At 35.0% G+C, this 23,168-nt stretch overlaps 2 protein-coding genes across 2 annotated transcripts; one reads left to right on the top strand and one right to left on the bottom strand.

The window, feature by feature from the left end:
- Window positions 1-1,367: 1,367 nt before the first annotated feature.
- Window positions 1,368-13,949, bottom strand: LOC140039321 (uncharacterized). The gene is made up of 8 exons (XM_072084926.1): window positions 13,255-13,949; window positions 11,404-11,593; window positions 10,999-11,126; window positions 9,634-10,658; window positions 8,757-9,141; window positions 3,593-3,782; window positions 3,122-3,252; window positions 1,368-2,941 (listed from the first exon to the last, which is right to left on the bottom strand). Exons 1-8 carry the CDS (start codon window positions 13,552-13,554, stop codon window positions 1,862-1,864), a joined length of 3,429 nt encoding a protein of 1,142 aa, XP_071941027.1. The 5' UTR covers window positions 13,555-13,949; the 3' UTR covers window positions 1,368-1,861.
- A 459-nt stretch (window positions 13,950-14,408) lies between these two features.
- LOC140039729 (uncharacterized) lies at window positions 14,409-19,026 on the top strand. The gene is made up of 9 exons (XM_072085341.1): window positions 14,409-14,551; window positions 14,901-14,974; window positions 15,116-15,253; window positions 15,448-15,586; window positions 16,167-16,333; window positions 16,538-16,661; window positions 16,754-16,859; window positions 17,063-17,320; window positions 17,741-19,026. Exons 1-9 carry the CDS (start codon window positions 14,539-14,541, stop codon window positions 18,060-18,062), a joined length of 1,341 nt encoding a protein of 446 aa, XP_071941442.1. The 5' UTR covers window positions 14,409-14,538; the 3' UTR covers window positions 18,063-19,026.
- The last annotated feature ends 4,142 nt before the right edge of the window (window positions 19,027-23,168 follow it).

Genomic DNA, 23,168 nt, shown 5'->3' with positions numbered 1-23,168 from the left:
ATTATGAACATCTATTGGCCGATGCGTATTCACTGTCAATTCTACCTCTTGTGTTTTTATACTTTTACCTTGACGAAAGGCATAGATAATTGATGACATCGTAAGTTTATTTGTACCGCTCGTCGATGTTTTTGATTTGATTTATTTTATTCGGCAAAAGTCATTTTATAAATAACATAGGCTACAAACAAAGAACAAAAATACAAAACCAATGGGTAACGCGTAAAAGTTTAAAAACTTGTTTCAATTTTTTATAGCCTAGAGTTATAATTTTTCTGCGTGTTTACCGCTGTATTTAAATACCTTTTCGAACCGCATTAGTGTAATATTCAATAGCTACTGGTAGGCCTAACGTACATTAGGCTTCTTGGTGGTGTTGCGGAATTTATTATTAGCTATACATATTAGTGTTCTTTTCCAAATCGTCCAAAGTAGAAGAATTCTAATTATTTTAGATTTATATTATTTGAGTTTTGCATTCAAAGATCTTGTAGTTTTGCTATGACATGACATGAGAGATGCAAAAACGCATTGAATAGAAGTGTGAAATATGTACAAAGATATGGTAAAGTACTGTGTCATTAAATATTGGATAAAAACAGCTAAATTAATCCAATTCCTTGATCGGATTTATATATAGAAACTATATAAGTACCGAGTTAAGGTTCCGATCCCTCTATAAAAGAATCTTTGTAATTAGATCATTTCCGAACTGAGTTCGTGTTCCATAAAGGCCTATTTACCCCAGGAATGTAAATCTAATATTTCCTCTTTTAATTCTCGTTGATTATTCAATAGACGTGTGATTTGAGTGATTGTAGTTACTTCCAGGATGTTGTACAAGGCATATAATATGATAAGCACCCGTTATTTCATTCAAATTGGTTGTTGTTTTAATTATCAAGTTATTAAGTTGATAAATTAATTTAAGTATCTGTGTGCTTAATCACCATGCACCATACTACTTAAGATACTTGGCGGTTCTTTTTGAATTAATAATGGTTTGTACTAGGCCTGTTGTATCAACAATGATGATTTTTCCAATTGTATTTAAGTTCATTAGATTTGCCACAAGTCTATTCTATTTACAGCGGGCGTTTATTTGTTTTTTCTTCAGTAAACTTATGACACGCCATGTATACCAAATGTTTTCTTTGTAGGAATATTAAGCCGGATCCTCGTTAGAACATAATTATCCCGACCTGTTAGCATGGCTTAGGCTACAATTTGAGAAAACCTTACTTCAGAACTGGCGACAGTTTATTGATCATCTGCTATGAATATTTTTGTGCATAAAAATAACAATAACATTGAAAAGAAACTAAAAAAATAAAATAAATTTCATAAAATATGTTTATATTACCTATTTTTATCAATTTTAATGATATAGTTAACCTTTTCCCCATGTTCTTACTTCCTATAATAATATAGGCCTACGGTACTTGGATTCTAGGCCTACATTATATTCAAAAGAACTTACGTATGGGTGGCTATTACAGTAAAAAATTATATTGACATGTAGGTCTACAGAGTTTCAACCTTATACAATTAAAATGCTAGTTTATTTTGTTACTTCGTGGCAACGCACGACACGCATAAAGCTAACGCAACCGCTGTTAGTGGCATCAACATCTGGTTGACGCGTATCCGCTCCTTTTTTGCAATCGAGTTTGCGCTATTAAAGAATAAGTTCTAGAGGGCATTATATACTTGGGCGTCTATTTAATTCGTTTGAACGGATGGATTAATAATTATGATTTCCTATTTGATGTAGCATATCCTAATGGTTGTTCAATGGTATTGGCTATTTATTTTACCTACAGCTCATTAAATATAAAACAAGAAAAACTTTTATTTATAATTATTCTGTATTGCCTGTCCCAAGAGCTTCATTAAAAAGTTCAATACTTAAACTATATGTGTTATCGTACCCTATAGAATCAAATAGATCACATTCATCAGTTTTGTAATTAGTTAGTTGAACGTTTACTGGGGTGTCTAACCGCAGTTGAGCCAGTTCATCATCTGTGTTAAATAAAGGCCACTCGGTGTAAATTGGATTGTATTTTACAGTTGACAACTCGCCAATCTCATTTGGATCTCCGGTATGAGCGAAGTTGGTCCAGTAATACACCATACTATCCGACAGAAGCTGTTCTTCGGGTGTGTATTCATAACCCAAGTAATTAGCATTTTGAAATATAAACGGTAGGTCGCCTCCGTGACAGACACGCCCATAGCAAAAGGACATGTCTTCGCCCCAGGCTTCTTCGAAAGAAAAGGCATGAGCGAATTCGTAGAGATAAATGGCGGATTGTCCGTTTTGTTGAGCAGAAGTTGACGCGTATCGCGTTGAGCAGGCGAATATCATGTCGGTGAACATATCAGACAGAACATCGCGTGAGTCGTCATCGAGTAGTCCAAGAGAGTACGTGTTTGTGAGTTTTAGCCCATCAATAAGACCAAATAGAGCAATAATGACTGTGCTTGATAGAGTTGCGGACACAGGTTCTGGCATTAAGGTGTATACGTAAGGCAGAGCATCCTCACTCATGGTACCCATTATCATTGGTTTGTCTTGGAAACTGTTCTGAGCGTATGCTTCGAGAGGATGCATTGGAATCTCAGCGCCATCGATGACTGGACCCCAGTATTCAAAATTCTGAAGTAGATCATCGTAATCAAGCATACTGGCTACCATAAGCTGTGCTTTCAAAACCTCGTCAGCTGAACGAGAGCGTAGGCATGTAATGTCACCAGAACCGCAACCCAGACTTTCGGCTAAAAGAGCTCCAATCTCTACGGAACTAACCCGATCACGATACGGTAGTGTGAATGGGTTACTCTGCATAATCGAACGTTGAAAGAGGCTGGCACTACCGGATGATGTCATATGTATGGCGATTGACTGTGCACCTGCACTTTGACCAAATAACGTCACCTAATTAAATATAATTATTATGTATTATATAACATGCCTATAAAGGTAGAAGGTCTCTTCAGTAAACTTTTTAGAGGGCGACATTTTACTTAAAGAAAATAGCTCGTGTGAACAAGAAACAACTGCATTCAGCATATCGATAATCAATAATTATAGCCCTATCAAAATAAAAATATTTACCGATTTTGGATTGCCACCAAATGCGGCGATATTTTCTTGTACGTATTTAAATGCCAATCGTTGGTCCAAAATAGCGAAGTTTCCATCCAGACTTTCCTCTTCCCCATCAGCCACCAAAAACCCAAGGGCACCTACATTTAGAAAATCTTGTTTTGTATGGCAAACTTATCAATGTCATTACAGTAGAAATACATTAAGGAGACACTCTGGTGACCTAACAAATTGTCCCCTTAATAGAGGTGTCCTCTGATTAGTGGGTGTATGAAAACATATATTGCCATTTGTTCATTCCATGAACAGAGTGTCCAAAGAAGGGGTTCAACTGTATAAGTTATTTTTAAAAAGCAATAAGCAAGAAAGAAAGTATTGGTAACCGTATATTATACAGTAATTGCCAGTGGGACGTAGGCCTACTAAATACAATTTTATCATACACTGCTTGATACGGGTGGGTTCTCAATACATACTTACCCACTCTGTAATTCATAACTACCAATATTGTGTTTGTTGTATTTGCTAAATGCTGGCCGTCGTAGAGTGGAGTTGCTGCTCCCCCGTGGTCGAAGTTACCACCGTGAACAAATATCATTACAGGCAGATTTGAGTTTTCATTCGTGTCCACTGGAGTAAATATGTTTAAATACAAACAATCTTCATTGTACTGAAATAAAAATTATTAGAACGTTATAGCATACAACTTTTTCTTTCAATCTTGTTTTGATTGTACTTTTTTTAGATGTTCACTTTTTGCTATTTCCATAAACTTCTTACGATCTGTCTACATATAGTATTAAACTAGTTTGACAAAAAAAGTGTGATGTGCCCAAATATGGTAGTGATATGACGTCATCGTGTCCATAGGCACATCACATTAAGTTTGATTGTGTAGACAGAGCTTTAGAGTTTATTTCTGTTGTGGTCATATTGCCATTTAAGCCATTTTAATTGGAAATCGTTTCAGTTTTAGGAAATATCATGATTATTGTAATAAATCATTCCAAAAAAAATAATAAATTCAGTATTTTACAAATACAATAATACCATATGCTACATCTCAATTTAACAGCATTTACAACTTTTTGAATTTAATTTAATGAATTTGAAATAACTGTATAGTTTTTGTTTACTTCTTTTAAATACTTCTATAACAATACAATACATAATGTCAAAAGTAACATACCCCCCCCCCCTCCCCCAAAACAAAATATATAATAAGAAATCAAACAAATAAAACCAACTTAATATGATTATTGTCAACTAATCAAGATTTAAGAAGTTCCATTTTTTGTTCCATGAGTCAATCTTATTGTTCTTAAGCAATATGTTGTTTATCAATTTCTCGAATTTTAGAACATTTTTTAAGTTTACAATACTTGGATTCATCTTACGGCTTCTACAAGAATAACTAAAATATTTTGCATAGAGAATAGTAGGATTTAAGTGCTCATTATCACATTAGAAATACTATCTTGTAATGTAACTGTATAGTTATAAACACACCAAATAAAAAGATGATGGTACGGTACCTGCATGTTTGATTCATGTATGGCTATTGTGGTGATACGTATTAATATTTTGTAAATGTAAATTAATCTACCCAATGATTATTTTATTATATAGAATACTAATTATGTTAATATGGAATGTAACAATAGAGTCCTTTTTATTATATTATATTATTGTTATTTATTCATAATTTTTAGGCATGACATTTTCAGTTACTTAAGTCCTACATGCTATTATTGTTTCAGATTGCGCTATGAAATCTTATAGGGCCTATGTTATATGCTATTGTGCAATTTGGTGTTTTAGTATAAACATAATAGGTTTCATTTTAATATATGTAAGTGCCAAATCCAAGCTAGGTATACTGTGCTTGTGTTCACTGAAGGGTGTCAAGTTGAACGAGAAAGAGAGAATAATGTATAATAAATGGTTTGAAGACAAAGATGTGTGGTTGGAAAACTTAAAAGTTAAAGTAGAGGATTGGTTTGCGGTGCTAGAGGTAGAGCAGTCTGCGGCGGTAAATTCTCATCGCTCCGCAAGCAGGAAATCAACTAACAGTTCAAAATCTTCTAAGCGATCACTAAGTGCTTCTGTGATTCAAGAAGAGCAAAAACATGCAGAGTTGCTAGCCAGGCAGAGGAGTCTCACAGAAAAGCAGAGAATCCAACAGGAAGAGTTCAAACTCAAACAGTTAAAAGAAGAGATAGACGTCGCCGAAGCAAGATTGAATGTTGCAAGGGATTTCGCAAGCGGAAGTGGTTCTGGTAGCCACAAAAGTACGTAATCAATGGAAGGGTTTCTAGATAGTGCATACCGACGAAATGTGTTATCGTTTGGTCCAGCGGATCCTGCTACTATTCCTGTATTAAATTTAGACCCATTTAATCCTGTTGTAGTCCCTGTTGTTCCTGGTGATGTAAGGCAAGCCTTTGCTCCAGCCGATCATGTTACAATTCCTGTGCTAACGTCAGTTGCTCCTGTGGTAGTTCCTGCTGTTCCCGTAAACGTACCGGCAACCCAAAACTTTGCTCAAGCAGATCCTGCTCCTACTACAATTCCTAGCTTAGCTTCGAACACAGTGACTGTCAGACTCCTGTGGTAGTTCCTGTTACGCAAACTCATCTGTTTCAGCAAAACCGGCAGGGTTGTCAGGATTCTTTTTCTTCTAATAGAAATGTTGGTTCTAATGATATGAACGAGGTGATAAGGACTATAACGCGGAAGCCACAAATGGAAATTAAGAAATTTTTCAGATGATACCTTGCATACATTCATTTGTGAAGTGGAAAACATCGTCAACAATAGGCCAATAACAAGCAATCAGGAGGATGTTAACGATCTTAAACCGCTCACACCTAACCAACTCATACTTCTAAAGGGTGATGTAAATCTACCACCTTGTAATTCTGAAGAGAAATCCAATTACTTCCGGAGAAGATGGAAACAAGCTCAATATTTGGCTGATCGTTTCTGGGAGAGATGGAAAAGTGAATATCTTCCGCTGTTACAAAAAAGACAAAAGTTGTTATCTCCAAGAAGAAATGCTAAAATTGGAGATATTGTTTTACTGATAAGTGAGAACACCCCAAGAAATGTGTGGCCAATGGGTAAAGTTGTGGAGACATTACCAAACAAGGATGGGTTTGTTCGGCAAGTAAAGGTAAAGACACATGCAAGTATCCTGACAAGGCCACCTGTGAGTAAACTATGATGATGATCCGGAAAAGTAAATCCGAGGCGTTGTCTATATTATTCTGAATTGAACAAAGCAAAAGAAGGAAACACAGAAAACTTAAGAAACTTTAAATGGACTTTATATTTAGCTTTATTTCTGTCGCTACTTATATACATTGTTGTTTAACATTATAGTCAATAAGTTGATGATGGATAATTTGTATTATAGGCCTGGATTTTACACTTTCATTGTAATTGTATGTAGAATTGTGCAATGCGCAATTGTGGGTGGGTATGTAAGTGCCTAATCCAAGCTAGGTATACTGTGCTTGTGTTCACTGAAGGGTGTCAAGTGAACAGGTGACCAACCATATGGGTTATGCTAATGAGGGTATAGCTTGCTTGGGCTGTGGCTGGCAGTTGGATAGTTAGGCTTGTTGGGTAAGGACCTAGCAAGCACAAAAGGCTTACTTAGAAGCCTAAGCTGGCCTAGCTATAGAAGTGGTAGATGTACCAAGGCTTACTTAGAAGCCTAAAGCTTTAGTTCAGTAGTAATTGATATAGGGTATAGCTATAGCTGCACATGTTATCCAGGCATATCTTTGGTAAGCAATTGAGACTTATCTTATTATTATTATTAGGCCTATATAGTTGTAATTATTTTAAACCAAGAATTATCTATATTGTATTGTTTTATCTATGACTTATTTAGATTTGCAAGAAACTTGTTTGTGCAGCATAAATATACAATTTATTTTTGATCAGTGTTTGTATACAGAGGCCTGTGATTGATTAAATAATTTTATAATAATACACAGTTGATTTTGTTTTAGTTGTTGCATTGTTTTTCTGTTTGTATACGAATATGTATTTATTTAATACTTACTTGGTTATTAGGAATCCTAACAATAGTATATTATTATTCTGTAAATAAACAAAATAACACGTATAGAAAATCTAGCACAGGCCTGTTCATTGATATAAGTAAATGAATGTAATAATTTACCACTTCTGGACAGGTTCCCATTGGATCGTCACAAACTTGTGGGCACCCTGGAGGCTGAGTAATACTCAAGAAAGTGTTGCTTGCGATCGAATGAGGTTCCGCTGGAGCCTTCCATCGCCTCTTCCCAACCGGTGGCATCGCATATGGAATACCGTAGAACACCCTCGCACGACTTGATAGTACCCCTTGTAACGTACCATACTTCGTGTAAACGGGGTCCGTATATTTATGACTGCATTTAGCGGACCCTGTGACGTTTCTAACACTCTTCGCATGGGCATCGAAAAGTAGGCAAGTTAAAAGAAAACCAACAACCGCTAACATGATGACTTATGTACGACAGTGATGACTTCAATAACAATTTTAAATATTACCATAGACATAATCGATCATAATAGACCGGTGCAGTGTTAATTGTTGTTCGGTAAAATATGCTGGTCAAAATTCCTGCTATATTCATCCTACTGATCAGTGTGTGCGCGCATGCTGATTAAAGCTATTGAACTGGTATTTTTTTAGCAGATGGCCTGATTGAATATTTTATTCACAACTCAAGCTGGGTGATTACATAAGGTGCTGTACCGTAGTTAATACAATGACAACATAAGCAGGAATAGCTCAGAAAGTAGAAGCCAAAGTAGTTTCGTCAGGACAAATCATTTTGAGTGAGGAATCTTAAACAACTATAAATAAACTTGAGTCACCTAAAACTGTATTGGATAATGTGTGTTTCAGCTTGTAATTGTATTCGAAAAGCTGTAATACATTGTTCTCTATGATATATTTATTGTGATAATTGTATAACATCAATACCTAAACAATAAATTGCATGTGAGTGTTGCATCATGGGAATGAAAACGCCCGTATCTCCGAAAGAAATAAAATCGTATGAATGAATATATGTGGCATACCTTGGTTCAATCTCTCTTGTAATGTTTCCAGTTGAACATTGAACAAGTTTTAAAGGCATGTTCAGACCTACGGATTTATGGTTTCGATCGTACTCCATAGGTCTGAACTAGAAGTAGTTTTACCTGCCACGTCCGGGTCGCGATTTTTTTTTCGTACATAAGTTGGGACCCCTTATGTGAAAGAAATACTTCCTAAATATAACTAAACATAACCCTTTAAACTATAAAGTAAAAATAAGTTTGCTCATGGGATTCGAATCCCATACATCGACATGTAAAGTCCATAAATCCACTCGACTATACAGACGGCATGAGAGAATTGTATAGTTGGCTCAATTACGTCACACCTTATGGATAATATGATTAATAATATATTCATGTTTATTTTATGACGTTTCATGAGGGGTCCCTAGCTTATGTACCAAAAGAAAAATTAATTTAATCGATTATAGCCGAAGCCTATAGACACTTCTTAAATAGATTACAATAAAATAAATGGAAACATCTAGCACAGTCCTGTAATAATGTAATAATTTACCACTTCTGGACAGGTTCCTACTGGATCTCCACAAACTTGTGGGCACCCTGGAGGCTGAGTAATACTCAAGAAAGTGTTGCTTGCGACCGAATGAGGTTCCGCTGGAGCCTTCCATCGCCTCTTCCCAACCGGTGGCATCGCATATGGAATCCCGTAGAACACCCTTGCACGACTTGATAGTATCCCTTGTAACGTTCCATACTTCGTGTAAACGGGGTCCGTGTATTTCTGACTGCAGGTAGCGGACCCTGCGACGTTTCCTACACTTTTCGCGTAAGCCTCAGAAAGTAGGCAAGTTAAAAGAAAAGCAAATACAGCTAACATGGTGATTTGAGTGGGCATAGCAGCGACTTTGACTAAGATTGTAAGTAAGATCATAGACCAGCTCGATAATAAAAGTATATTAAAGATTTGGCGAAATCTGCTGGTTAACATTCATAGTTGTTTTAATCCATAATAGTTTGAAATGTGCGCGTGCAGAAGAAGTTGTTATTCATTTCATAAAACGGGTATTTATGGCCCGATTAAACACGACTCATATTACGGTCATAAGGATTACTTAAAAAATATTTATTTACATGCAACTCATGGTTATTTTGGTTTATACATAAAGGAGGTTTCTTTACTTTCTCCGTGGTTTAATACACTGGTGCATTTAGTTACTCATTATGGGATGTAGGATTGTGATTATTGTACAGTATTTGCTTATAAACAGTTATTAAGTCATTGCCACGCCGTCTCTGAAAAAGAATTGAATTGATATGCATTTGTCTATATACTAATAATCGGCTAGTGTACTGGAAAATATTTGTGTTAAATGTTGTATTCGGTAAGCTAAATAATAATAATCTATTGCTTTATGATTGTATAACATCAATACCTAAGCAAGTGAATTGCCTCATAACCTATTTTGTCCCAGAACTCGCATATTACATTTTGGAAATCTCTATTCACAACGCTCCATGGTGTTTTGAAACGCATAAATGGCCAATTTCTTTTTGCTGAAAATTCCGGCCACTTTTTCAGGTACTTTTTAGTTTTGTTTACTTCTTTTTGATTTGGATTAGCATTATGAGCAAAATTTGCCCAATAATACACCATGGAATTAGCAAGTTTTAATTCAGCGTGTGTGTATTTGTAACCTGCGAGTGTTGCGTCATGGAAAACAAATGGCAATTCGGACGAGTGGCAGACGTGTCCTCGACAGAAAGTGAATTTTCCCCAAGCTTCCCTGAAAGAAAGTGCGTGATCGAAGACGTACTTGTAGATATTTGGCATTCCATGGCTTACAATCCCTCTTGTAATGTTTCTCGTCGAACATGTAAATATGTAGTCAGTAACAAGCTTACTTAGTAGATCGCGTTGATCTAGTTTTAGTATGTTCGGTGGGTATTTAAGCAAAACACGATACGCATCTTCACGGAAAATAGAAAGCACTAATTCTAGATATTCAGTGAAAGACACTCTACTACTGAAAGCTTCATAGACAAATATTCTACCTTCTTCGGTCAAAGATCCTATTAGTACTGGTTTATGCTGAAACTGACCACTTTGGAATGCCTTTATTGGGTGCATAGGAATCAGTTCACCTCCAATAGTTGGACCCCATGCTTCAACTAGTTGCAGCAAATGAACTGGGTCGATGAACTTCAATGAAGCTTTATCTTGGGCTTGAAGGATATCGTTTGCTGAAGAACGTCTCATACAATCAATATCTCTCAGACTACAGTTAAGGTACAAAGCTAAGAAGTCTCCAAGTAAGAGAGCACCAGTGTGTTTCCTGTATGGAAGAGTAAATGGATTACTCTCGACGATGGCACGATCAAAGAGATGGCTACTGGAATTGGAGATTAGATGAAGACCGACTGATTGTCCACCAGCACTCTGACCAAACAACGTCACCTGAAAAACGATAAAAGGTTCGTTCTAAAATATTGTTTCCTTATTTAACTTTAACAAATTCAGTAATTGCAATAAGCCTATAATTTTAATTTCAATATGATGAACTAAAAGTCGATAGAGTTGGTTACAAATGTCATACCACCAGATATTTAAAATGCCAATAACAACATACTGTAGCAATTTTTTCTTATTTATTTTAGATATTTTATAACTTTTAAATAGGTTCTTCCTTTTTATCAAGGTCTTATATAAGAAAATATTAGTTCAAGAATGGGCTTAACTTTCATCAACAACAAAAAAGAAATTTTACAAAAATAACAACAATTATTTTCAAACATACTCTATCTGGATCTCCACCAAATTGCTTGATATTTTCTTGTACAAATTGCAAAGCAAATTGCTGATCCAGAAACCCGAAGTTTCCTTCTATTGGATCATCTCCTTGAACGACGAGGAAGCCGAGTGCTCCTGTGTAAGAAACAGAAACAATGTTTTGTTATAAGGAAGGTTTGCAATTTTACAAATACAGTACAATTCGTAATCATTAAACCAGAAATATGTTTCAGTTTCTATCATAAGGGTCGCGACAAGACTTTCTAAAACTTTCAAAAGTTTCGATCAGTCCGTCTTCTACTCAATGTCAATGTTGTATATGCATTTCCACCAAAAGTAAAAGTAAACATGTTACGTAACGTCTTTGATTTATTGTCCAATATAATCTGCCAAGACTCTAATTGTTACTCACCAAGGCGATAAGCAATTGTCACTACAATGGTTTCTGTCATATTTGCTATGAATCTGCCGTCATAAATCCTTGCACCTATTCCACCATCAAGAAAGCTTCCTCCGTGTATGAACACCATCACGGGGAATCCAGAAGTCGCGTCTGTGTTAAGTGGACTAAATATGTTCAAATACAGGCAATCTTCACTAAACTAAAGCAGAAAAAAAGTGTTTTTATTATAATTTTGTTTTCCAAATCTTCTAACAAACTGTAAATAAGATGAAAAACTGGAATAATAAAACATATATTTTTGTGTAGGCCTACAGATGTTATTCTTGTTTATAATTCAATTCCGGATTTTAGCAGACAAACAAATAACGCATACATCACACATGCTATCCGAGGGCGGTGAGACTCCTACACCGAACTCAGTCGCTTTCGATGGGACGTCCCAGCCTGCATTGACACACCATTACAATTTTTTTAAATAAATTGGTTAAGACCAAGCATTGCTTGTTTCTAATCAGATCAAATATAATACTCATATAAGATCATAATAAAAATATTAAACTGGATTAATTACAACAACAAAAAACAACCATTTTGTCTTTCGTGGATTACTTCTTTAAGTTTAACAGAAAAAAAGCCTAACATCAAGTACGCATATTACATCCTGGACATCTGACGGGATTAAATCCCAGATCCCAAGAAATCTAATGAACGTACTGTTAAAGAAAGCAATAGTTCTAATTTATAGATTTTCCTCAAATTAGATATTGAATTAATGAAACCGTATGCAAATTAAATCAATAATGATTAATGTATCTTTTTAGGATGATGTCATCAGCCACACAAGATGAATACAGCTACTGTAGTTCAACCAATCTATAAAGGGCAGAGGGTGAGTAGGTTTTTAAAGTAAAATGTATATCCAGGACTCCAAATATGGATAAACTCTGATAATATCAAATCTGTGTCGGTCAATTGTCCAAATCTACAAAGTACTTCAAAGGTACGGTAGTGGATTTCTTGGCACGCATTTATTAGTTTCATTTTGTATAACTTTCCGGTGGTATTGTAACTTTCGATTAAATCAAATTAAACCACTGAGACCCGGAATCGTTGGCACATTTTAATAAGACGTTTTCTTGGCACATATTTTATAATTGTCTATTTAGTTTGAATTTAATTGATTAAGTTTTCCTGTGACCTTGTTTCACTTGTAACCAAAATAAACCATTGTTATCCGGTAGTTGTTTTCGTAATGACCACCCCATGACCTAACAAGTTTACGATGAACTTGGTCAATGTGACAGCTTTTGCAATATATTTCTTGTTCTCTGATAGTGGTACGGTACTGCAATTAAAAGACATTTTTAAGATCAGTTTCAATTTTTACAATTTGCGGTGATCTCCATATTGTTCGCGATATACAAATTACCGAGAAACAGGTCGGAATAGATTTTTTTTTATATTCTATAATGTAAAATTGGAAAAATAAAAAAAATAAAATCTGAACACTTTGAAATAGAAACAGCAAACGAACGCCTTACAGCAAACTTATTTGGAAAAATGGCATGAGTTTCATTCTGAGAAACCTAAAGTTGTTCCCATATATTGTGCAGATTATTACAAAATCTTCTTTAAAAAAGTTACTACTAACTCAATACTATGTATTATTAGGCCGACATTACAATATCTGAGTAAGCCACGAATCTTTTTACACTGTCTTAGGAACTACAGTGAACTTAATATTTCTCCATGGTCTATTTCCATCTTGGTTGGCTGCTTAGGTTCGAGTCATCGGAGAAAATCTGCTGAGTCTTTCCTAACTCTTCCATATTTTGTTTAGTAATTGGTAGGCCTACTTACAGTTTCAGGACAGGCATTCGGTGGTTCATCGCATGTCTGAGGGCACCCAGGTGGCCGATACACAGCTGGAAAAATAAAAGGATCCCATGAATGAGGCTCTTCTGGTGATCGCCAACGTCTCCAGCCAATTGGAGGAGTGGCGTACGGGATACCATAGAACATGTTGGCTTCATCCGTCTGAAATCCCTTAACTCTTCCATATTTTGTTAGAACAATCGGCGATGATGAACATGACACTTCAAATGTTGATAAAAACATAAACAATATAGCGACAATAAACATTCGTATTGGATACTTCATCTTAGGATACTCTTCCAAAATGACATATGAATTAAGTAGAACACAGTTTTAGAAGGAAGTTTGATGACGTAACGTAAACACGGAAGTATTATTGGTCGCTTTTGATGGGTCTAATGCTAACGGAAGCATACGATTGTGTATACAAACATCCTCTACTCTTATACAGATCGTATAATTTTAAGAGGTCAAGGAATACTACTGCACAGATAATGCAAATTGTATTACGTAGTAGGCCTATGTCTTATTGAATTACATAATATTATTCAGTTGACTTGATTTTTGTTTTTTATTAGTTTTTAATTTTAAAAGTACTGTGTAACCCAAAAGCGGGTATTCTAAGGAAGTGAGATTATGCTTCAAATAGATCACAAACATGTATTACATAGCATTCTAATTTCTACTTGGCCTATAATTAAAAATGTTATTTATTGTAATAAATGTTGACAATGGTATTCATGTGGGTCAGGGTAACCTATACACTTCCCAAATGCCAAGTTAAGCTTGGTTATCTGTATAGACACAGCAACGCAAGCGATTTTGACCAATAACAAATAGGCCGGATAATCCATTGCTTGTGATTGGTCAAATTACTTGCGTTGCGCTTATGTACTTGCATTGCGCTTACATACTTGCATTGCGCTTACGTCCTTGCATTTTGTCCTACTAAGTAGTGGGAACCATCTATTATATCAAGTCACATTACATTTAAAGGCCCTTACCAGTCGAACACTTAACCGATACACAACAAACGATCGATCGAATACAGTGATCGGAAATCAGTCATGCGTATCTGATAATAAACAATTGTTGCTACCACCACCGCCGCAACAATACACACAATATTTCAGTCGCTGTAAAAAGGCATTAATGATTCAAGTTCAAGTCTATTAAGTATTACTAAAAAGGCCAACAATGTAGAAGTACATCGAAGTTCAACCTACATTGGTCTTCAACATGTAACCGTATGTTATTACGGCTTAAATCATGGATTATAACGGTAAGACAAAAGCTTAACCTGTTTTACCTTCCCAACATCAAACTTATAGGCTATAACTAGGTGCTTAGTGAGGCGCAGGCTTTTGATTGGACCAGACAGTAGCTCAATTGAATGGGCTACTAACTAAAGCATAGGCTTACTTAATTTACTGATCAATATAAAACAACCATAACAAATACTGGAATATAAATAGCTTAGGCTAGGGTCTACACATATACATAGAACATAGTTTACTAAGCATCCCTTCAATCCAATTTAAATATTACAATTTACAATCCAATTATTTTATAAAAGTAACCAGTCTAGATCTCTAGATGTTTTTAATAATGTCATTTCATTTTATTTCCAGCATTCTCGGGTACAACCACAAATGATCTTCAGGCATGCTCTTGTTGTGGACGCACATTTAACCCTGAAACATTGGTAAGGTTATATCAGCATATTGGCATCTTATTGGCATAAAAATTATGTTCACAATTTCCCAGCCAATCAGTGAACCATCTACACATGGAGAAGAAAGTACACTGTCAACCTTTATAAATAATATTATTGTTTTCTTTACAGCAAAAGCATCAGAGAATATGTAAAAAGGTAGAAAATAAGTCCAAGAGCAGAAAGGTGTTTAATTCTGCTAAACAGAGAGCTATTGATAGTGATGTACCTTTAACTAAAGCTAAAAAAACTCAACCAATTGTAGTCACGGTAAGACCAGAGTTTGTAAACCAATTAATTATCTACTCTGTAGGAGCAATGTGGTCATAGTCTTTATTTAACAGCCTAGGAGTCTACCTATTTCCTTTTTGGAACACTCTAAGCATTCCTATAGATGTCATAATATTTTTTCTTTTTATCCTACTGTTGTGTACATTGATAAATCATTTATTTTTCTATTACAGAGCAACCCAGTGAAAATCACCAATTGGAGAGAGCAACATCTTGATTTTATCAACTCAATTCGGTCTGCCCGCCAAGTTAGTAAAGCGTTGAAGACCGGGGGTCCACTACCACCCCCTCCACCACCATCAATCAATCCAGGTACTGCTAATTCTTGAGTGATGCTACATTTAGTTTTGTTAAGATGAAACAAAGGTTGACCCTCTTCTTAGTTTATTGAGTGCGTGTTGACCTCCTGAATTTGGTAGAATGTAGGTCCTTAAAGTTGCTATGTTCGTGTTGATTTTAAATATGACCCTATCTGAAAGTTGACATGTAAGATTTAGAGATGTTGATACTCTTAAATATATAAGTAACGGTGTGATTGTTAATATAAAAGTTTATATATTTTTAAAATTTCATATGCATCCACCATAACTCACTCAATTACAGGGTGGCTAAACTATTTTATAATTGATTGTGATTATAAACTAAGTCTCATTTGAGGCTTAGGGAGTGGAGTTGAAAGAGTCATGAGTTACAACCCTGGCACTAGGTCAGGATTGAACCATGGACCTTTGGATTGGAAAGCACGTTAACCACCACATTTGGCACCTTATTTGGAAATAAAATTGGCCAATTAAGTTCATTGCTAAATAAAAAAAACAATTTCATAAATTTAAGTGTGTACTTAATGTTTTATCAATCTAATGTCATAGTTTTTATTTGTTGATATTTTCAGATTATATTCAATGTCCTCATTGTAGTCGACGGTTTAATCGAAAGGCTGGTGAAAGACACATTCCGTTTTGCGCAACACGATCAAAGACGTTCGGTGCGCCTGTTAAACCGCTCCACAAAACTGCTGTTGCTGACGTAGGATATAGCTCAACTGGAATAAGGAAATCTGTAAGAAACATTATTTGAATTGATTTTTTAAAAATACCTTAAAAGGTAAAATACTGGAGAAAATAACATCTTCTCTATTTATTTTTCTTCTGAAAGTGATTAACATCTTGAGTAGAGTCTTGAGTTTTTATTTTGAACATGGTATTATTCATATTGAAGGAATCATAAATAATGAACTGTTCATCAATTATTTCTGTTATATAGTATGATAGTAATGTAGTAAGGAGGAAGCCAAATGGGGGTGTAGCTTATTCAGGACGCAACTTTGAAGATGATCATTTTCGGGCAATGCAGGAACGAAGTCGAACAAACATTGGATTTGGTCGAAGTAAGCCCTTAACACATAACATTGCTAATTTCTCTACTTTTTTCCCCTTTATAAAACATTTAATCTATCATTATTTAATTTTAATGTTTAAGGTTCATTTGCCAGTCGTCCAACAAGTAATTACTCTTCCACTGGAAGTCAAAAGTTTGGAAAAAAAACACTAAGACCCAAAAGTGCTAAATTGAATCAACATGTCAGGTTTGTAAAATCATTATATCTAAAGCTCTGTCTACACTATAAAACTAGTTTGACATAAAGTGTGCCCAAATATGGTAGTAATATGACATCATCAGATCACATTTTTGTCACACTACAGCTTTTGTTTTTGAATAGTTGTTAAGATTGTGTATTGGAGACACACATCTGGCTCTGTCAACACAGCACTATTTTTACAATTACAGATTTGCTGATACTAGCAGTAGTGATGGCTACAAAACATCAGCACCCAAGTCTCGATACCCCTCTCATGATCCTCCAACATATTCATCAGTTGGTAGTGGTAACAGGGGTATGAACCAAGGTCAAGAAAATGGAGATGATAGGAGCAGGTATGGAAGCCAAGGCTCATTTCGAACGACAAAAGCAAGTCAGCTTCGTAGTATGAGCAGAAATCAATCAATCAGTGTTGGCGGTGCAAGAGATGCTTCTATGCATGAAACGTTAGTGTTATCATTATTTTATTATTTTATGAGGAGGAAATATTGATATTTTGATATACTGGTACTGAAATCTTAATAATATTATTATTACGTTTCTTTACCCAGGGTAGCCCACTGGTTTTTATTGAAGCCCTGCATACAACGTTATACATTATTACAAACTCAGCAGAGACTTAGTTATTAATAAATAAGTCTCAGTTCTCAATTCAACAGGAACATTTTTCCATATATCTCCTACCTCCTTGAGTATATTGTATGTACCTGAAACCTTACTTTGTAAAGTTGTGTGGAATTTTGTTTTTTTATGTATTTAAGAGTTTTTGTCTGCATGTGCAATTATTCTTCCATTTATATATGTATTATTGATATTGGTTCCAGTTTTATTATCGAAATTATTAGCATTTTTCATATTGTTTATAGAACAACTACATTAGATCTCAGTGGTGTACAAAATGGCGGCCTCAATCAAAGAGGAAGGAGCCCAAGAAGCATGTCACCCGCTAAACTACAACCAACTATGCAAAATGGATTATCCCCTCGTCCTCCTACCTCGCCAAGAGGACAACAAAATGATGGTAAAGTGCTGAAAGAACACTCTAGCCCGAGTGTGTCGACATCCTTTGACGAGGCAACAGGATCGCCTGCACCTTTCTGTTACAACTGTGGAACCATGTTCCCTTTGCCAGATGCAAGGTTTTGCTGTGGCTGCGGTATTAAAAGGGCGTATTTAACACCCATTTAGGTATAGATGTCATTGTAGAAGGAGATAGGTAAATGCGAAGCATCCTCGTATTACAGTATTGTGTGGGGGAATTTTTCTGCATCAACATTTATTAGACAGTACATACAACGATCCTTGATCCTAAATTCGTTTAAATGGTCAATAACTAATTATCTAACTACATTTAATTAGTAAACAGGGTTACATTAGGTGGTTAAAATCAGTACTGCAAGTATAAACCAACTTTATATACCATCGAGTAAAAATGCTAGAAGTACCGCGCGATATACCAAATTTTGCCTTACGTAAATTGATATATATAGATTCGTTGAGATAGTGTGGCTATCTTAAATCATTGAATATGTTTATTTTTATATATAAATTGACAGGCACAGAACAATAAACGGTGAAAATTAATTAAAAAAAGATAAATGTGATGAAATCAGTGAGAATTGGCAAAGCCCACGCTCACCACTAGAAATCCTTATACCTTTTCTTAATTTCATAAAATACATTTCTTTATTTGTCCTAAACACAAAAACCGTATATTGTACTTGGAAGGTTTTAAAACTACGTTTCAAAAACGTTGGGTTTACTCGCTCTGGAGCGGTTATATTTGCTAGTAGTGATATTCCAATAAACTGAAAACAATGATCGAGGAACAAGTCATGAAAAATGTTAATGTTGAAGTTCTAGATGTGGGCCACCACATATTCAGACAAATTAGAATTTAAATATTGTATAATAATAATAATAATTATAATAATAATAATTACTACTGTAATACATTAGTGGTGTACTGTACTAGATATTGCATTTTGACTTTTGACACGGGCCTGTAGGCCTAAATATGTAACCGAGGTCGTATTCGTATTGAAAAGTCCTAAAATAATTATTTTGTTTTTTAATTTAAAAAAATGTAAATACTGTAGATAGAGGAGAGTGGAAAATTTATGTTAGATATCATACGTGCAATAACAATAAAAAAAACCATCTATAATTGTCTTTATACATCAATTTAATTTCATCAATATTTTACTAGACTCATTAGTAATTTGTATCTAGAATTTTAATGCAATTGCATCTTTATGAAATTATTCAATTCGTGAAAATAGTTTCTTTTAAACAGTGAAGATGAAATACAATACTGAGAATATTATAATTCAATAAGAAATTATATTGAAAAGGAACGATGTTTCAACTCCATAATTGAGACATCGTAGTCATTCTCAAAATCAATTAATGGTCTAAATCAATGCAACTAAATATGATTGAGGTTGGGCAAGTACTGTAAAAAAAAAGGGCGTTGTTCACTTTTAAATCAATCTTTGTTTTCCAACTTTAAAACATAGCAGATTAAGGGTGTGGGGGTGGGGGGAATGTACAACAAAGGCAAAGACTGAAAACAGTTGTACTGTGTGCAATAACAACACTCAACATTGTACAAAAATCAAGTTAGACAAAATATTTTTTTTAAAAATCCAATCAAATGACGTCATGATCAATAATAACTAAAAAATCTTTGTATTGTCATGATATTATTGCTCTTACTAATCATGACGTTATTTGATTGGACTTATGAAAATATTACTTTCATCAAAGGCAGCATGGATGGCTATCCTATAGTTTTTAGATTTTGTTTTATGTAAGAAAATGCATATTTATTTATCGTCGATCGTTATCATCCTAGTGTAAATTGGTTTTAACAACATAATACTAAAGTAATAAATTAAATATTATTACCATAGAATGTCTATTTTTACCATAGAAATCTGTGAACATAACACACAGTGTTTTCCATCGTCTAGTAATCATTGTTGAAATATTTTAGTCTTGTTAAAATTCATATTCAGTTTTGGAAATTTAAATGTTACCGGTAATGAAATATTTTAATGAAATGAAATTAAAACTTTTTATTAAATCTATTCGTATACAGCGCATTATAAGCTGGCACCCGATGCGCTGTATAAAAACATTGTTGTGCAAAAGAGTGTTTCCTTTTAAATCATCCATATCAGTTATTTGGTATAATGTGTAATATGATTAATTAATAATATTTAAAGTTAATATGTAAATGAGTGCTTTTGCTTGCTGAGATTGCAAATGAGATTTCCTCGTTTATATCAGCAACAGATAAAGCTTTACCAAACAGTTTTACTTCGTCAATCAATCCTTGATATGAATTGTCCCACTTATCTTCATATCCTCCAATATAAATCGGGTTGTTTATTGTCGGGATGGGTCCAGAACAACAATTGGATTTACCTTTTAACTGTGCATCTAAATAAAACTGTATTGTACTACCGTTGTAGGTCATAGCAACATGATGCCAGTTATCGTTTGTGTATGTAGCGTCAAACAAAAAACTGCTTCCAGAAAACATTTTACCTTTGATAACAGATTTAGATTTTTCTTTTCGTATTTCGAATTCACCTTCCGTACGAAAACCATTGTTTATTATACTGTGATATAAAGATATACTTTTATATTTAAGAAATTGACCTTTGTATCGGAATTCAAATAGGTTCACAAACTTGACCCAGAAAGTCCAAAGGAGAGTTTGTCCAGATGTTTTAACGACCATTTAGTTTATAATAGAGTCCCTAAAGAAAACACTTAGCTTAATTTTGTGACTTTCCCATCGTTAAAACCAGGAGTGATCGACACTATTTAAGTACAGATTTGACAGTGTCATCCATCACAGAAATACCTTATGACACCGTTAATCACTCCCACTTAAACACCCCTGGATCAACTTAGGACCAATCGTTACCCTCACAGATGATGTAATGACATTATGCAAATGAACTGAGCCAATATACCCCCAGGTTTCAGAAGGGCCCAGACACACCTTACAACCACTTCTCCAGAAGCAGACCTACACACACCACACCTCACCGACAGCATCATTGATCCTCCGCGTTCCTTATCTATACTTATAGTTGTATATTGTACTGAAGTATTATACTGAATAAATAATATATGTGTTACGACAGTCAAGCGAGTTAGAGTCTTTCATTAGTACCTCAACAACCCAACATTATATTACATGGTGGAAGACCCGAATTTCATAAGGAACGGAGTGAGAAAACAAGAAATAAACACTTAACAAGACACGAAGACGAAGACGAAGACAAAAATAACCATATTTGTTTGAAAGGAGAGAAATTTACTTTGACTCAAAAGACAAGCTGAAACTTTATTTGAATGAGATCGAGACAAGCAGAAATTTTATCAAATTATTACCATTGGATGAAGACAAGAAGATAATCGAGGAAGACACAAAAGACAAGCTGAAATTATATTTGAATGAAATCGAGACAAGCAGAAATTTTATGAAATTATAACCATTGGATAAAGACAAAGAAGATAATCGAGGAAGACCCAAGAAGAATCAAAACAGAAGCAAGCGGACAAGAACTGTTTCGTTTAGAGACTTTCAACTTCACGCCGTTTTTTTTTCGATCGTTTTTTTTAACATTTACTTTTTTTGAACATTGATGAGCACCTTTAACATTTCTTTAATTCGTTGTTTGAACATTTAGACATTTTTGAACACTTTTTTGCTTTCCTTTAATTCATTTTTAATTGGATCCGAAGCATTTGGGGTAAGTCAAAACCATTTTGATTTTGATTTGTAACCTTGATTGAAAAAGTGAGAGTTTACATATACACTAAATTGTTTTTGATATTTGATTAATAATTAATATTATAAAGTATGGTCGACGTTGTTGATAACGAAGTAATTTTAAATGAGCCCGTCAATCCTCACCCCGTGCCCCACCTAAGACAAACCGATTTCCTTCCCAAAAGATATGACGGTTCCATAACCGATCACGACCAATGTAGTGCACATTACTTATCGTTTACCGACTACCTTGAGGCCCACACGTTAGAAAACCCTGTAAACAATGCCCAATTAATTAATGTAATAAGTATTTTTAAACGTAGCCTTCAGGGCCAAGCTAGACTCTGGATTGAGGGAAAGCAGTTCGATTCACTAGAATCCTTAAAAACCCAATTCATCAACAGGTTTAGTAAAAACAAATCAATCTATGCGCACATAAGAGAATACGATTCAATTACATACACCACTGGCGACAACGCCGAAAAGCACTTAACCAAAATCAAACAAGCCGCAGACAGAATTGGATACGCTGACCAGCAGATAAAGAATAAATTTATTTCGACCCTTCCACCAAAATGTAGAGCAGCTGTAGCCATGTCCACCCCAATCGATGCCACTATTGAAAATATTGTAAATAGCACACAAAATTACCTTGACCTTTCCGTAGATGATGCCACACGGGAAGTTTCATTCAATATCAATAAGGAAACAGATAGGCCTAATAGTCTCGAATCGCTCCAACATGAGATAAATTCTCTCAAGTTAGACATGGCCACAACAAAACGATCCCTTAATGATGATACTCGACGCTCACGTTCCCCCACCCGAAATTATATCCCAAGACGAAACCGAAGCCCAAGCCCCTACAAACCCCGATTCCAGACCCCACCGACTCCAAGATATAGACAACCTCCCCCAACCTGTTATTACTGCGGGAAACCAGGCCACATAGCAAGGCACTGCCGACAACAAAACCGCTCTTACGGAAACTATCCCCCGCCATACCCATACCAACAGTCAAACAATTACTACCCTAGCCACCAGCAGGATTTTTAAAAAGGGGACTAGATGCCGCCTATAATCTGGCCCCCCATACTAAATACGACAATTTTAAGGCAAAATACTTAGGGAATTCAGATAATATTGATTTGTTACTTAACGACAGAAATTACGTTAAAGGAAATTTACCAGATGGTAGAAATGTTTTAACTTTATTTGACAGTGGTTCAACTAGAACTATAATCTCACAATCGTACGTTAATTCCTCACTTTATTTATCGCGTTTAAAGCCAGTTAAAGTGAACACAACCAAATTTCGATTAGGTAACGGTGACTTCTTATATGCCAACCACTTAGTGCAATTCGAATTAATTATCCAAGGACACAAATTTAAAATTTCAGCATTAATCGTTAAAAATTTGACAGGTATTGACCTGATACTTGGAACCGAAACATTGTCTGAACTCGACGGTACTTTAAATTTTAAGGAAAACACATTT

The sequence above is a fragment of the Antedon mediterranea genome, chromosome 2 (assembly GCF_964355755.1).
Source record: "Antedon mediterranea chromosome 2, ecAntMedi1.1, whole genome shotgun sequence".
In the NCBI taxonomy this organism is placed as follows: Eukaryota; Metazoa; Echinodermata; class Crinoidea; order Comatulida; family Antedonidae; genus Antedon; species Antedon mediterranea.
The sequence above is the reverse complement of the archived record's forward strand: the minus strand, read 5'-3'. Positions and strand labels throughout refer to the sequence as shown.

Coding starts and splice junctions, on each gene's coding strand:
- LOC140039321 (XM_072084926.1), bottom strand. CDS start 13,554: ATGAAGTATCCAATACGAATGTTTATTGTCGCTATATTGTTTATGTTT. Junction 11,127..11,403: donor GACAATTGCTTATCGCCTTG/GTGAGTAACAAT, acceptor TTTCTTACACAG/GAGCACTCGGCTTCCTCGTC. Junction 3,783..8,756: donor TAGGAACCTGTCCAGAAGTG/GTAAATTATTAC, acceptor TTTTTATTTCAG/TACAATGAAGATTGTTTGTA.
- LOC140039729 (XM_072085341.1), top strand. Junction 14,975..15,115: donor CATTTAACCCTGAAACATTG/GTAAGGTTATAT, acceptor TTTTCTTTACAG/CAAAAGCATCAGAGAATATG. Junction 15,587..16,166: donor ACCACCATCAATCAATCCAG/GTACTGCTAATT, acceptor TGATATTTTCAG/ATTATATTCAATGTCCTCAT.